This window comes from Protopterus annectens, chromosome 17.part0 (genome assembly GCF_019279795.1).
Source record: "Protopterus annectens isolate FY-2018-M chromosome 17.part0, PAN1.0, whole genome shotgun sequence".
Lineage (NCBI taxonomy): Eukaryota > Metazoa > Chordata > Ceratodontiformes > Protopteridae > Protopterus > Protopterus annectens.
In genome coordinates, this window is record NC_056751.1 from 601,289,312 (window position 1) to 601,307,092 (window position 17,781).

A 17,781-nucleotide genomic window follows, 5' to 3' on the forward strand; every position below is an offset into this window, starting at 1 on the left:
TCCCTGTCTGACTCTGACCCGTCTCTGGAAGTCCCATCAAGGCAGGGTCCTAGGAAACAGACATGTAAGATTAGATATTTAGATTCCTGTCTGGAATCGGTCACTGATGATACAGACTTGGATGACTGGGTTGGATCCCCAAGATCCCCTCTAGAGGATGTCATCTTTAGTGACATTTTGGAATTAATGAAACAATGAGGTGAGGGGGTTGATCCAGTGATCTGACTTCTCCTGAGGAGCCTGTGTTCCTCAAAGGTTTTGAAGCTGGCTATTTTACTTCCTGTGTGGTATTACTTGCTGACTTACTTGTGGACCTTGTAGCCTTGCAGGCTTGGAAGGATCCTGACATGGTGGAAGCAGTTCCTAAGAAGCCAGATAAAATCTTGGTTACAGCTAAGGACAAAGCATACCGGAAAAATGGTCCTCTGGTAAGATGCCATGATTGTGGTGGCAACCACTAAAAATTAACTGCCTGAAGAGAGTACATCTGTCCATCCTCATAACATGGGAATCGAGAGTAGGAATGGTTTGGGAAATTGACATGTGCTTCAGCAACTTTTACATTTAAAGTGCTGAAGTACCTGGCCAACATGACATGTTTCCAGAGGGAATTGACTAAGAAACTCACCAAGTCCCTGTTGGGTAATCTGCAGGCAGATATCCAGAAAACATTGGAGTCCTTGATGACTACAGTCAGTGTCCAATGTTTCCCTGCATTTGCTTTCTCATGCAGCTAATGGTATGGCTGGAGCAGCAGGTACCAGCATAGACATCCACTGGCATATCTGGATGCGATTATATGACTTTGTGGAAGGGTTTAAGATGTCCTTCCTTAATGCCCCATTTGATGGTTCCCCATTTTTCAGGCCAAAAGTTAAGTGAACTCTCACCAGGAGCAAGCAAGAATGTTAAACCCTTTCTGCCATGGAATCTACTCCTCCACTCCTCAGAGTAGCTTTTCCAGGAATCAGAGAAGGTGGCAAGATGTGATTCAGGGAATCTCAAGGATTTACTTCTGCAGACAGGTCCTCCCGAGACAGAGGGGGGAGCAGGGCCAGATCATGATCAAATGACTTTGGCTGGGTAATTAATAGATTAGGGTCCCCTGGCAGCATCCCTTTCCCCCAGCCATTTCAGTGTTTCAGTGTCCCATTACTAGGCTGTTTTTTTCCCCTCTTACCATAACCATTGTTCAAATCTGTCTATGTGCCTAGTATTTTTTTCTTTATTTTTACAGTGATTAGAGATATGTTTTAATTTTATAACTCAAGCTCTGATAGCCATTTGCTCATCAGTTAGTAAGTTCATAGGTTGGTACTAGGCTATCATCCCTATGGCCTATACAAGCCTAGGCATAACAATTCCCTGAATATTTCTTCCCACAATATTTACTTCCCTGGACCCCTGTCTAGCAGGGCGACTGACATGATCCCCGGTGTGAATTTCCTATCTCCCATCCAATCTTCAAGGTTCCTTTTGAAGAGGGCCAAGGAGGCGCTTTGCTTGACATGTATGGGCAGTCTATTCCAGAGTATGGGGGAGTCTTTGGATCAGGAACCTAACAATCCAGTCTCATAATGAAAACAGATTTGGCATGAACAGTAAGCTTCTCTGCGCTTGAACCTCAACTTTATTGAAATGGTATTGAAACCCACATTCAAAGAAAATGCATCTGTCCAGTGGTGGGTTAAGTTTTCCTTTGGACTGTTAACAAACCATAGGACCCTTGCACACATTTTTAGTACCATGCATACATGCATCTGTTTTTGATGCACCGTGCTGATGTTACTAAATTATATGACTTTTATAATACAGCATCACTTGTTAGTGTATTTTAAATTTTTAGTTTTGAACATTTTTCCAGTAAGCAATGTAACAAAGCATGTGAACCAGTTATGACAAAACTACCTGTTGCAGAACATTTCAGCCAATGAAGGCCATTCAAACTTCTGTCATTATCGTCCAGCAGTATCAGTCAATGTACACAATCTGTGCACATTTAAGAACTCTATAACTAATGAAGAGGTTGTTGCTGGCAAACCGCTTTATATTTCAGTGCCTTCTGTACAAATTCAGTACTTGCTACCCTTGAAGAATAAATTGTCCATGTTACAGAAAAAAATCGGTAAGCTGGTAATGTTGCACTAGAGAATGGCTGTCAAACTGACAAAAGGTTCATAGATACTAGGGGTCTCATCCAAAGGAGGACACACTCGGGTGTATGGCACCCCATCTCCCTTTAAAGGGCACAGCAGTATCAGCACTACATTTACATGGTATGGGAGTAGAACCCACAGCCGTCTGCATCAAAGGCAGGCATATGCTACCTGTTGTGCCACTAACACTGCTTTCAAATTGTATAGCACAAACACTGATGATGGTTATTTGCTAATCAGAACACTTACACATTGAAAACAGAGTTTGCATGAGCAGCAGTAAACTTCTCTTCCCTTGAAACTCAACAGTCCTTGAAAATGCATCTGCTGATGACAGTTTGGTAGTTGTAGAGAATTTGGGCCCTAGGCTGCTGTAATCAAGGTATAGGGTTTGAGTCTGATTAAGTTACCCACCCTGTCATCCTTAACAGGGGCATTGTACACCCACCCATACCTCTAACCCGTTCTCCGTGTTCACTCACCCCTTTTTTTCTGTTATTTTCTCCATTCTCCGTGTTCCTCGTCTTGCCAGAATGGTAGCAAGCAATTCTCCCTGCTTAAATCTCCTCTGCTGATGGAGTTTCAGCAGTTAAATGTGTGTGCCTCTTTACTCCAATGCACCGATGCTACTAAAGACACTTGTAGAGTGTGTCGTTAAAGAAGAAATGTAATGAACACACTCCCATTCTTAAAGAAATATAAGTTTTATGATGACAGCCTCCTGTCCAGTGGGCCCCCCAGGCCAGAGGGTTATTTTAAGTTCTTAAAAAAACAGGGGATCTAAGGCCTGTTTTGGATCTCATTCCTGTCAATCAGTTTCTAAAGCAGACAAAGTTCTGGATGGTTATGGTTCAGTCCAGTCTACATCTTTAGAGGAAGGAAGATTGAATGTGCTCTATAGATTTTCAGGATGCCTGCTACCATATCAAGATATAAAGGAAGTTTTTCCATTTCCAGATGTAAACCAACCACTTCCAGTTCAGGGCACTGGCTTTTGGTGTCACCGCAGCCTCTGGGTGTTCACCAAATGCATGGCAGTAGTCACAGTGTGTCTCAGACTGCTAGGGTTTTGGATGTTCCCTTACTTAGACAACTGGCTCCTCACCATCTCAGCTAGAGATCTCCCAATCCAGTCCAGCAGTAGGACTTCTTGATGCAACTTCAACATTTGGGGATCACAGTCAATCACACCAAAGTCAAACAGACACCTACATGACAAATAGAGTTTATCGGATTCCACCTGAATATCAGCAGTCAGTTAGCTACTCTCCCAGAGTCCAGGATTATATCTCTGTGTCAAACAACCTTGCAAGTTCACCAGCACCCTTCGCTTCCTGCAAGACTTGTACTTCAATTGTTAGGGCTGATGGCTTTAATAGTAACATTAGTTCTCTGAGCCAGGTACTACATGAGAGTTCTTTGGTGGACTCGCTCTGTACAATGGTTCTAGCTCTACAATGCTTTATATGCTGAGATTCATTTAACATCCATTTGTAAGTCTTGCATCATATGGTGGTTGACCTCCACAGCTCTCCTGGAATGTCGGCCCTTTTCTCCACTTCCTCCCCGTAGGCGTAGTAACCATGAATGCTTCCCTCATGGGGTGGGTGGGGCACTTCAAACGGAAGATGGTGCAAGATCCATAGTTGAACATCGAAGTCAGTCTCCACATCAATATCTTGGAGATAAAGCCAGTTCTTCTAGCATTGCTGGCTTTCCAGGAGTCTGTTCCCAGGGGATGTGATCTGCATTCAGGTAATGAACAACAAGACAATTGTGATGGTAGTCTAGTACATCAACAAGCAGGGGAAACTCATGCATATCCTTTATGCTGGGAGACCATGAGTGTTGGTCAATGGGAGATGTCTTTCCATAACTTTCTGATAGCATCACATGACCTGGAGACTTTGTGCATTAGCAGACAAATTGTGCAGATCCATCCTCCTGCTTCACAAGTGGTCACTGAATCAAGCAGTGGCAAATCAAATCTTTGCCACTGGGGTCAACCATGCTCTGACCTTTTTGCTTTGTTTCTAAACTATGTGTGCAGCAGTTACTTTTCCCTAATCTCTATGCTGTGACAGTCACAGAGAGATGCTGTAGTCAGCAGTTGGTCTCTGTTCCTCCTATATGTCCCCGCCCTCCTCTGACAACAAAGTTCATTCAGAAAGCAAGAAGGTCCAAGTCCAAAGTAATCCAAATTGTTCCTTTCTGGCCATGGCAAGTATGGTCCCACTTCCTCTGGCCTCATTTACTGCTGTCTTCCCTGGATGTTGGACTACCATCCAGATATTCTAACTCACCCATCCGTGCAGCCTCACCCAAACTCTTCGATATTGAAGCTTACTGCATGTTTCCTCAAATTTTAATGGTGACCAGAGGTGCCAGATTTTCCACTTAGGTGGTTCATATTTTGTTACGCTCTCAAAAATCGAGTACCAGAAATGTTAACTATAGCAAATGGAGGAGGTTTTTTTTATTTGTGCAACTTCTAAGAGGATAGGTCCATTTTCAGCTGTTCTTCCATTCTACACTTATTTTCAGATTTTTTCCAAAAATTATATAGCTTTTCAAAAATCAAAGTGCAGTTAGCTGCTGTTTCCATATTGGATAAAATCAAATGGCTATAGCTTCTCTAAAGATTTCAAAGCCTTTTCTGAAGGGAACTGTTTATTTAAATCTCCCATAAGAGACCTAGCCTTTCATGGGACATAACTATCATGCCTGAAGAATTAACAAAGCCTCCCTTCGAACAAGCAGCTTCAGCAGAATTGAAGTATCTGTCTTGATAGACTATTTTTCTGGTGGTCATCACTTTGGCTAATAGGATTTCTGAGTTATGAGCACTTTTTTTGTAAACCTCCTTATCTGATTTTCCATAAGGATACAGATGTCCTTCATGGATGCATCTGCAGTCATAACAACTGGGTTGTCCTGTCGTCAGGCAGCCCTTCGGTCGGCCGGATTCCAAAGTCCGGGTCCGGCTTAGGCTGATGTCGCATCTCACCCGACGTCATCTCTGCTGGTCTTCGGGTATAAAGGCATCAGCCGACGCCATTTTCCTCAGTCTTTCTTGCCGCGTGGTGCCCGAAGCAGAAGCTGTTCGCAAGTGCCGGTCGGTCAGATCCAGAGATTACTACTACCGAATACTACTTCGAAGACTTCTAAAAGCTAAGTACCCCGTTGGGGACTCTTTCTTGCCTCAGCCGATGTCAGAAAAAGTCAATAACTGTTTAACTTGTGGGAAACAAATACCTCATAAAGATTTCCACTCTTACTGTTTGCCTTGTTTAGGCCCAGACCACGACGTAGCAGCCTGTTCGGCCTGTGCTTCATTCAACCGACGAACGCTTAGGCGTCGGTCGGAGTTTGCTGAACAGTTTTTCGGCTCAGATTTTGCGTACATTATGTCGTCGGATCCTCCGACTACCCAAATTGTTAAAAAGCGCAAAGAAAAGACCGACACTCGCGGTCCGCGGTTTCGGCCGAAACCATGGTTAAGCAAACCGCGAGTGTCTCAGTTTCGGCCGAAACCGAGAAAACTGATCAAAGTACAGCTGAATCAATGACTACTACTGAGGTTCCTGCTACCTTACTTGAATCGGCCTCAGAAATTTTACCTACAACAGTGGTTACTAGTGACTTATCAGACACCATCCCTTTGGATGTCTCTACCCCAGCACGTGGTGCTGCTAGGCCTCCTGCAGCCATGTCTATTAAGGCCTTTGCCAGGACTAAAGCAGCCAAATCTACTAAATCAGTGCCTGTTAAACCCCCCTCAACCAGGCCCACTTCTAGTTCACAAATGCTTACTCTGGCAGAAGATTTAATATCCTTAATTAGGGGATCTCAATCTCACCCAAACAGGGCCTCTCAGCCCCCAGAAAAGAGACCTAGAGCAGAGCCCCCCGAGCCTGTGTCCTCTGATGATTCTGCGGATGACTCAGATATTACAGACCAGCCAGAGGCTCCTTTCTCCAATTATGAAGACTCAGATGCTGAAGAATCCATTCCAGCTGCTTCTCCACCAGAAGAATTCTCCTTTGGGGAAACCTTACATGCCATGCGAGAACAATTCCAATGGCAGGAACAGGATTTCTCAGATTCCAGAAAAAGACTTAGGACTTTTCTGCACCTTCCACAACACAGGCCCTTAGCTATACCTCCTGTTCTCGCTGTTGTGGACGATGCATTTAATGATGTCTGCACTGCACCAGATTCCTTACCTCCAGCCCCTGCCAAACCAGATAGATTTTACAGGGTACCAGACACTCATCATCACCTATACAAGGCCCCACTTGCAGACCCCGAAACTATATCCCAGGGGCCTAAGGCAGTAGCCTCGACCACAGCAAAAAACCCTATTCCTTCTGAAAGGGAAGCCAGGTCTTTAGACAGATGGGGCAAAAAAGTTTACACCTCAGCTACTCTCTCAGCTATAGCTTTAAACTGTCAGTTTCACATGATACAATACCAAGAGTTTATGCTTGATCAGTTAACTAAAAAGCTATCCTCTGATGACTCTATAGATAAGAAATATGTATTAGAAATGATAAATAACATACAGCAGGTTAGTAACCATTCCTTAAAATGTGGCTATGATGCACTGGAGGCTTCATTTAGATCAGCCATGACTGGCACAGTGATAAGAAGACATGCATGGCTGAAGGAACAGGTCTTACCGGATCATGTTAAAGCTAAGTTATTAGATGCTCCTATGGATAAGGCCAGTTTGTTTGGTACACCTGCCCAGCAGGTAATGAAGAAAATGGAAGAAAAGGCAAAATCTGTACAAACGGTTAAAGATTTCTTACAGGTTCAGCCCCCAAGGTTTAGCAGGAACTGGCCTGCCAAAAATTGGTCCTTTCCTGACTCCACAAGATCCCAAAGGGGCAGGAATAGACGTTCCAGAGGCAGAAATCAATCCAGAGGCGGTGCCTACAGAGGACGACAGTGGCAAGGTAATAACAGAGGCACAGACACAGCCACTACCACTACAACAGCACAATCACAGTGACTTGATTCTAACTCCGCTTACCAGGGAACAAATAGCAGCACCATTAGGCGGAAAATTAACCTTATTTTCGAAGAACTGGCACTATATCACAAAAGACAAGTGGATTTTGCAAACCATAGACCAAGGTTACCGGTTCCACTTCCACACTTTACCAGTCAAAAGAGGAATGCCAAACCTGCCTCCAAATCAAAAACAGAAGCTCTACAGCAGATAATGCAATTAACAAAGATGAGAGCTGTGGAAAGAGTACCAATAACAGAACAAGGCAAAGGATTCTACTCCAGACTATTCCTAGTTCCAAGAAAGGAAAAAGTTGGAGACCTATTCTCGACCTGTCCACCTTAAATACATACATCATTGTCCCAAAATTCAAAATGCTGACCCTACAGCAACTTCTTCCCATGCTGGGCAAGGAGTGTTGGCTGGTAACTCTAGATCTCAAGGAGGCATACCTGCACGTCCCCATTCGACCAATTTGCAGAAGATACCTCAGATTTCTTGCAGGATCAGAGCACTATCAATTCTCAGCATTGCCCTTTGGCTTATCTACTGCCCAGAGTATTCAGAAAATGCCTGGCATCAGTAATCGCGGACTGCAGACTACAGGGAATCCAAATTTATCCATACCTGGACGACTGCCTGCTACAAGGGGACAACAAAAGCAAGCTGACAACAGATTTACAAAGGGTCATTTACTTGCTACAAGCACTGGGATACACAGTCAATTTACAAAAGTCAAGCCTGATACCATCCCAAACAAGCACATTCTTGGGCTGAATTGGACACAGTAAAACAAATGGCATTCCTAACTGCAGAAAAACAAAAGAACTCCCTCTTTACTTCTTGGCACTAACAAGACAGAACAAGCTAACAGCAAGAAAAGTTCTGCAGGCCTTGGGCTTCATGGCATCATGCATAATCTTGGTTCCACATGCCAGACTACATATGAGAAAACTGCAGTGGTACCTAAAGAATTTATGGTCCCAACACAGGCACAGCCTAGAAGCAGAAATTCCACTAATCCCATGCCTAAAACAGGAGTTCCTATGGTGGGCTCAAGCATGCCAGTCAAACCCAGGCCTACCCTTTCACAACTATCAAGCAAGCCAAACCATCACAACAGACGCCTCAGACCTAGGATGGGGGGCTCACATGCTGGACAAATGCATAAGGATTGTGGACGAGGACCAGCTTCACCTGCACATCAACCTAAAAGAAATGCTGGCAGTAAAACTGGCAATCCAAAATTCAGACCATTTCTCAAAGAAGGCCATTTGATGATAAGGACAGACAACACCACAGTCATGTGGTACATCAACAAACAGGGAGGCACTCATTCATACCCCTATGCAGAATGACTTTGGACCTTTGGAACCTGGCACTCAGCTACAACATCCAGTTACAGGCAATATTTGTACCGGAAAGGAGAATACTCTAGCAGACATGTTAAGCAGAACCACCTCGGATGCTCACGAATGGATGCTACACCGGACATCTTCAAGACCATCTCAAAGAAATGGGGAATGCCACAGATAGATCTATTCGCTTCCTCTCAATCACCAGCTCAAAAAATTCTGCACAAGGACATTCCACCCACTTGCATGGAAAGTGGATTCGCTCTCCTTCAGCTGGAAAGGTCTGACAGCATATGCATTCCCACCTCTTCCCTTGATACACAAGGTATTACTAAAAATCAAGGAGGAACGTCCAAGGATAACCCTGATAGCTCCAAACTGGCCAAGACAACACTGGTACCCATTGCTGAGGAGCATGTCTCGGGACAAAATGTGGTCAATACCCCTGATGCCTTTGACGTTAACTCAGAACAACTACAGCATCATGCATCCAAACCTAAAAACGTTGCAACTGACTGCATGGAACATCACATAGCAGCAACTAATCCAGAACTTTCCCAAAGGGTTAAAGACATTATCCTTGAAGCCCGCAGACCTTCAACAAGAAGGAACTATGCAGGAAAATGGAAAAGGTTTGTCATTTGGAGTGCTGAAAGAGGAAAAGATGTGTCGAATATAGATATGGCTAACATTCTGGAGTATTTGGCAGAGCTTCTACATACAGGCCTGTCCTATTCCTCCATCAAGATACATGCATCAGCTATTTCAGCAGAATACAGCTTTGATCCACCTGTCTTTTCACATCCTTTACTCAGGCAGTTCCTCAGAGGGATCAAGAATGTAAAACCTCCTAGGAAACCACCATTGCCAGCTTGGGATTTGAACTTTGTGCTAGAAAAGTTGACACTCGCACCTTTTGAACCAGCAGCAACAGCAGACCCTACAGCATCTATCGTGGAAAACTGCTTTCCTACTGGCAATAACCTCAGCAAGGAGGGTTTCTGAACTTCAGGCCCTAATGGCAGTACAACCCTTCCTAATCTTCCACCAAGATAGAGTGTCCATGAGGACTAATCCTACATTTATGCCTAAGGTGGTATCCAGAGTGTCTTTAAACCATGCAATCCACCTACCTACCTTCTTCCCCAACCCACAAAACAGAGGGGAAAGAATGCTGCATACCTTGGATGTACATAGACAGCTACGCTACTACCTGGACAGAACAAAAAGTAACAGAAAAACTGACCAGCTTTTTGTAGCCTATGCAACAGGACGGGAAGGAAAAGCTATTTCCAAACAGACAATCTCCAAATGGATAGGAAATTGCATACGATTCTGTTACTCCTTCCATGGAAAACCAATTCCACAGAACATAAGGCCTCATTCTACAAGGGCAACAGCCACTACCACAGCCTTCTTACGAGGAGTGGCAACCAAGGACATTATTGAGGCGGCTACTTGGACCTCCGTGCATACATTTGCCAAGCATTATAATTTACCTCTGTATTCCAGATCCCGAGCAGGGTTTGCCACTGCTGTACTGCAAGGGAGGGATCCTAACCACACCATAATCTATTCTTCCTCCTCCCCTAGTTGGCTATGGTATTCTACCAAGTTGTTATGACTGCAGATGCATCCATGAAGGACATAGTACAGTTTTGTACCTACCATAAATGTAGATGTCCGAACTGAATAGCATCTGCAGTCAGGATTACCCTCCCTCCTTCCCCTCTGTGGTACTCCTAGGGTATTTACCCTTCTAATAGCTAGCTGGTGGGGGGAGTCTCTTATGGTGTATTTGTTTGTATATATGTACATACATGCTTATTTTTTGTGTTTGCCTTCTATCTTTTGGAAACATTGGCATTTACCCAAAATTTAGCCTTCCAAGAGGGCAACTGGCATCTGGGGCAAGAAACACTGAGGAAAATGGCGTCGGCTGATGCCTTTATACCCGAAGACCAGCAGAGATGACGTCGGGTGAGGTGCGACATCAGCCGAAGCCGGACCCGGACTTTGGAATCCGGCCGACCGAAGGGCTGCCTGACGACAGGACAACCCAGTTGTTATGACTGCAGATGCTATCCAGTTCGGACATCTACATTTATGGTAGGTACAAAACTGTACTTTTCTTTGAGACCAAATCCCATATTCACTCAATGGCATCTGAAGTAAACATTAATCAAACCATTTTCCCAAAATTTTCAAAATGTTCTAATAAAGTAGACTATACTGTGCATCTATTAGACGTTCATAGACTGCCCAGATGCCTCTCTACAGGACTAAAGATTTCAGGAAATCTAATCAGCTGTCTATACCTTTTTCGAGCCAAACTAAGAATGTTTCTAAAATCACACTGTCATGGTGGCTGTCTGACTTCATAGCCTTTGTCTAGGAAAAATTGGGACTGTCTTTAACCAAGAAACCAAGAGCTCACCAAAATTTACTGCTGCTTCTATTTCTTTTATGTGCGGAGTTCCTATAAATGAAATCTGTGCTGCAGCAGCTTGGTCAGTGGTTCATACACTCATTACCCATCACAAGATGGTTATACAGTCAAGATTCAGTACATCTTTGGCTCCACCATTCTCAGGATCATCCTTTCTTGATACCTACCAGATTTTGTGGAAAGTAGGAAATCTGTCAAAAAAGGATGAATCAGATGAAAAAAGGCAGCATCAAATATGAAAGTTATGCACCCATCGTAACAATAGATGTTTTATTTTTGTCGTCAACATCCCTCCCTCCTTCCCCTTTCCAAATTTCTCAGGTGGTGCTCCTGTTTCATTAAATGGACTTTTGAGTAGGGACCTTGTTATCACATAGTGTCAGTTGGTTGTTCTCTCAGATTATATTAGAGTGTAGAATTTTAAGTGTTATATGTTATAGTTCATGAGAAATTTTGTTTATTGATAAGTAGGCAAACTCAATTTGAGGTATTTTGGAGAAAGAAATGGATAGGAAAGCCTGGATTCTCTGCTTCTAAAGATGCTGAGGTTGAATCCTATAAACCCAAAGGTTGAACTGGATGAAAGAGAGAGCATGGATCTGTTGATGTCCTTCATGGATGCATCTGCAGTCATAACAACTGGGTTGTCCTGTCATCAGGCAGCCCTTCAGTCGGCCGGATTCCAAAGTCCGGGTCCGGCTTCGGCTGATGTCGCACTTCACCCGACGTCATCTCTGTTGGCCTTCGGGTATATAAGCATCAGCCGACGCCATTTTCTTCAGTCTTTCTTGCTGCGTGGCGCCCGAAGCAGAAGCTGTTCGCAAGTGCCGGTCGGTCGGATCCAGAGATTACTTCTACCGAATACTACTTCGAAGACTTCTAAAGCTAAGTACCCCGTTGGGGACTCTTTCTTGCCTCAGCCGATGTCAGAAAAAGTTAATAATTGTTTAACCTGTGGGAAACAAATACCTCATAAAGATTTCCACTCTTACTGCCTGCCCTGTTTAGGCCCAGCCCACGTCGCAGCTTGTTCGTCCTGTGCTTCTTTCAACCGAAACGCTTAGGCGTCGGTCAGAGTTTGCAGAACAGTTTTTTCGTTCTGACTTTGCGTACATTATGCCGTCGGACCCTCCGACTTCGCATTCTGCCAAAAACGCAAAGAAAGACCGACACTCGCGGTCCGCGGTTTCGCCGAAACCATGGTTAAGCAAACATGAGTGTCTCGGTTTCGGCGAAACCGAGAAAACTGATCAAACTACACCTGAAACTATCACTACAACTGAGGTCCCTGCTAACACTCTTGAATCGGCCTCAGAAATTTTACCCACTACGGTGCTTACCACTGACTTATCAGACACCATTCCCTTGGATGTCTCTACCCCAGCACGTGGTGCTGCTAGGCCTCCAGCAGCCATGTCCATTAAGGCCTTCGCCAGGGCTAAAGCAGCCAAGACTACTAAAACAGTGCCTGTTAAACCCCTTCCACCAGGCCCTCTGCCAGTTCTCAAATGCTTACCTTGGCAGAAGATTTAATTTCATTAATTAGAGGATCTCAATCTCACCCAGACAGGGCCTCTCAGCCCCAGAAAGAGACCTAGGGCAGAGCCCCTGAGCCAGTGTCCTCTGATGATTCTGCTGATGAATCAGACATAACTGACCAGCCAGAGGCTCCTTTCTCCAATTTTGAAGATTCTGATGCTGAAGAATCCATTCCAGCTGCTTCCTCCAGAAGAATTCTCCTTTGGGGAAACCTTGCATGCCATGCGAGAACAGTTCCAATGGCAGCAACAGGATTTTTCAGACTCCAGGAAAAGACTTAGGACCTTTTTGCACCTACCACAGCACAGGCCCTTAGCTATCCCTCCTGTTCTCTCTGTGGTGGATGATGCTTTCAATGATGCCTGCTCAGCTCCAGATTCTTTACCCCAGCCCCTGCCAAACCAGACAGATTTTACAGGGTGCCAGATACTCATCACCACCTCTACAAGGCCCCTCTTGCCGACCCGAAACTATATCCCAGGGTCCCAAGGCAGTAGCGACTATAGCTAAAACCCTGTTCCTTCTGAAAGGGAAGCAAGGTCATTAGACAGATGGGGTAAAAGTTTACACTTCAGCCACTCTTTCAGCTAGAGCTTTAAATTGTCAGTTTCACATGATACAATACCAAGAGTTTATGCTTGACCAGTTAACTAAAAAGCTAACCACTGATGAATCTCTTGATAAGAATTATGTATTAGAAATGGTAAATAACATACAGCAGGTTAGTAACCATTCTTTAAAATGTGGCTATGATGCACTGGAGGCTTCATTTAGATCAGCCATGACTGGCACAGTAATTAGAAGGCATGCATGGCTAAAGGAGCAAGCTTTACCGGATCATGTTAAATCTAAATTGCTTGATGCTCCTATGGATAAATCAAGTTTGTTTGGTACACCTGCCCAGCAGGTTATGAAGAAAATGGAAGAAAAGGCAAAATCAGTCCAGACAGTTAAAGAATTCTTGCAGGTTCAACCCCAAGGTTTAGCAGGAACTGGCCTGCCAAAATTGGTCCTTTCCTGACTCCACAAGACCTCAAAGGGGCAGGAATAGACGTTCCAGAGGCAGAAACCAATCCAGAGGAGGTGCCTACAGAGGACGACAGTGGCAAGGTAACAACAGAGGCACAGAATCAACACCTGCCTCTACATCAACACAGCCACAGTGACTTAAACCTAAACCCGCCAACCAGGGAACAAATAGCAGCTCCTCTAGGCGGAAAGCTAACCTTATTTTCAAAAAACTGGCACCACATAACAAAGGACAAGTGGATTTTACGAACCATAGATCAAGGTTACCGGTTCCACTTCCACACTTTACCAGTCAAAAGAGGAATGCCAAACCTACCTCCAAATCAAAAAACAGAGGCTCTACAACAGATAATGGAATTAGCAAACATGAGAGCTGTGGAAAAAGTGCCAACAGCAGAGCAAGGAAAGGGGTTCTACTCCAGACTATTCCTAGTTCCAAGAAAGGAAAAAAGTTGGAGACCAATTCTAGACCTGTCTACCCTAAATACTTACATCATTGTCCCAAAATTCAAGATGCTGACCCTACAGCAACTTCTTCCCATGCTGGGCAAGGAGTGTTGGCTGGTAACTCTAGATCTCAAGGAGGCATACCTGCACGTCCCCATTCGACCTATCTGCAGAAGATACCTCAGATTTCTTGCAGGATCAGAGCACTATCAATTCTCAGCATTGCCCTTTGGCTTATCTACTGCGCCCAGAGTATTCACAAAATGCCTGGCATCAGTAATCGCCCATTGCAGACTACAGGAATTCAAATTTATCCATACCTGGACGACTGTCTGATACAAGGGGACAACAAAAGCAAGCTGACAACAGATTTACAAAGGGTCATTTACTTGCTTCAAGCACTGGGATACACAGTCAATTTACAAAAGTCAAGGCTGATACCATCCCAGACAAGGACTTTCCTGGGAGCGGAATTGGACACAGTAAGGCAAATGGCATTCCTAACTACAGAAAAACAAAAAGAACTCCCTCTTTACTTCTTGGCACTAACAAATCTGAACAAGTTAACAGCAAGAAAGGTACTGCAGGCCTTGGGTTTCATGGCATCATGCATAATCTTGGTTCCATTTGCCAGACTACATATGAGAAAGCTTCAGTGGTACCTAAAGAATTTATGGTCCCAACACAGACACAGCCTAGAAACGGAAATTCCACTAATACCATGCTTAAAACAGGAGTTCCTATGGTGGGCTCACGCATGCCAGTCAAACCCAGGCCTGCCCTTTCAAGGTCAAGCAAGCCAGACCATCACAACAGATGCTTCAGACCTGGGATGGGGGGCACATATGCTGGACAAATGCGTGCAAGGATTGTGGACACAGGACCAACTTCACCTGCACATCAACCTAAAAGAAATGCTGGCAGTAAAACTGGCAATCCAAAAGTTCAGACCATTTCTCAAGGAAGGCCAGTTGATGATAAGGACAGACAACACCACAGTCATGTGGTATATCAACAAACAAGGAGGCACTCATTCCTACCCCCTATGCAGAATGACTTTGGAGCTGTGGACCCTGGCACTCAGCTACAACATCCAGTTACAGGCAATATTTGTACCAGGAAAAGAAAACTCTCTAGCAGATATGTTAAGCAGGACTACATCGGATGTCCACGAATGGCAGCTGCACCCGGACATCTTCAAGACCATCTCAAAGAAATGGGGAATGCCTCAGATAGATCTATTCGCATCACCTCTCAATCACCAGCTCAAAAATTTCTGCACAAGGACATTCCACCCACTAGCATGGAAAGTGGACTCGCTCTCCTTCAGCTGGAAAGGACTAACAGCATATGCATTCCCACCTCTTCCCTTGATACACAAAGTATTACTAAAAATCAAGGAGGAACGTCCAAGGATAATCCTGATAGCTCCAAACTGGCCAAGACAACATTGGTACCCACTGCTGAGGAGCATGTCTCGGAACAATATGTGGCCAATACCCCTGATGCCTTTGATGCTAACTCAGAACAACTACAGCACCATGCATCCAAACCTAAAAACGTTGCAACTGACTGCATGGAACATCACATAGCAGCTGCTAATCCACAGCTTTCACAAAGATGTATCAAACATAGATATGCCCAACATTCTGGAGTATCTGGCCGAACTACTTCATTCAGGCCTGTCCTATTCCTCCATCAAGATTCATGCATCAGCTATTTCAGCAGAATACAGCTTTGATCCACCTGTTTTTTCACACCCTTTGCTCAGGCAGTTCCTCAGAGGAATCAAGAATGTAAAACCTCCAAGGAAACCACCATTACCAGCCTGGGACTTGAACTTTGTGCTAGAAAAATTGACTCTATCACCTTTTGAACCAGCAGCAACAGCAGACCTGCAACACCTGTCATGGAAAACTGCTTTCCTACTGGCAATTACTTCAGCAAGGAGGGTTTCAGAACTACAGGCCTTAATGGCAGTGCAACCCTTTCTAATCTTCCACCAAGATAGAGTGTCCATGAGGACTAATCCTACATTTATGCCTAAGGTGGTATCCAGAGTGTCCTTAAACCAGGCAATCCACCTACCTACCTTCTTTCCCAACCCACAAAACAGAGGGGAAAGAATACTGCATACCTTGGATGTACATAGACAGCTACGCTACTACTTGGACAGAACAAGAAATAGCAGAAAGACTGACCAACTTTTCGTAGCCTATGCAACAGGAAGGAAGGAAAAGCTATTTCCAAACAGACAATCTCCAAATGGATAGGAAATTGCATACGATTCTGTTACTCCTTCCATGGAAAGCAAATTCCACAGAACATAAGACCTCATTCTACAAGGGCAACAGCCACTACCACAGCCTTCTTGAGGAGTGGCTACCAAAGACATTATTGAGGCGGCTACTTGGACCTCCGTGCATACATTTGCCAAGCATTATAATTTACCTCTATATTCCAGATCCCGAGCAGGGTTTGCCACTGCTGTACTGCAAGGGATCCTAAACACACCATAATCTACCTTTATCCTCCTCCCCTAGTTGGCTATGGTATTCTACCCAGTTGTTATGACTGCAGATGCATCCATGAAGGACATAGTACAGTTTTGTACCTACCATAAATGTAGATGTCCGAATTGGATAGCATCTGCAGTCAGGATTACCCTCCCTCCTTCCCTCTGTGGTACTCCTAGGGTGTTTACCCTTCTAATAGCTAGCTAGTGGGGGGACTTCTTTCATGGTGTATTTGTTTGTATTTATGTACATACATTCTTATTTTTGTGTTTACCTCTATCTTTTGGAAACATTGGCATCTATCCAAAATTTTTTAGCCTTCTAGAGGGCTTCTGGCATCTGGGGCAAGAAACACTGAAGAAAATGGCGTCGGCTGATGCTTATATACCCGAAGGCCAACAGAGATGACGTCGGATGAAGTGCGACATCAGCCGAAGCCGGACCCGGACTTTGGAATCCGGCCGACTGAAGGGCTGCCTGACGACAGGACAACCCAGTTGTTTTGACTGCAGATGCTATCCAATTCGGACATCTACATTTATGGTAGGTACAAAACTGTACTTTATGGTGAGTACATAACTTTCTTTTTTTGCTGTTATGTGAAGTTGATTGTGCTTTATAAGGGGCCCTGGTCACACCTGAAAGTAGTCCCCTTGGTTATCATACTCATTTGCTATTTAATATACAGAATAACTAATTACAGTGACAGTAAATGCAAAAGTGGTATTAAATGATTTTTTTATCCATTTTAGAAAGAAAGCTTGCTGACAACTTTTGGAGTGCTGGACCCTCCCTTGGGAAACACTCGACTTCATGTGGTGAAACTCTTTGCCAGTCTGCTGCATGCCAACAGCCCAGGTGTTAACCAGGACTTAATGGATCTGAATGTTCTTAGTACTATGATGGTAAGTAGGTAGAGGACCAAAAGGACTTCTCTCGCTTAAGGTTGTTAGGCAGCAGGAGAAAGAACAAAGGTACCTTTGTTTCGGAAGTGATTGCTTACTTCTTCATGACTGACAAAAAGATAAGTGTTACACACTGTCTGCTAGTAAGTATAGAGCTATATTTTGTTATTGGCCCTGTGGGAAAGTGGTGGCTGCTTTTTTGAGAGGTAATAAGTCTCAGCTCTGGAACTCTGGTCTAGCAAGCAGGGATGCCTGCTGCTGAAGTCCCAGTATTTATGACTGCCACAGCAGTGAATTACTTGAGCATTTATGATTATGATTATTCCTGTGCAATTTTACTTTCATTATATCATTGCCATTTATTTAGT

The 17,781-nt window shown here is 44.2% G+C and overlaps 1 protein-coding gene across 1 annotated transcript in view; it reads left to right on the forward strand.

Moving 5' to 3' along the window:
* PPP6R1 (protein phosphatase 6 regulatory subunit 1) overlaps positions 1–17,781 on the forward strand; it is a 3,522,349-nt gene that overhangs the window by 1,322,304 nt on the left and 2,182,264 nt on the right. The window contains exon 9 of the mRNA XM_044059463.1: positions 17,261–17,413. Coding sequence (XP_043915398.1) covers positions 17,261–17,413 — 153 coding nt within the window. The remainder of the gene's footprint in view (positions 1–17,260; positions 17,414–17,781) is intronic.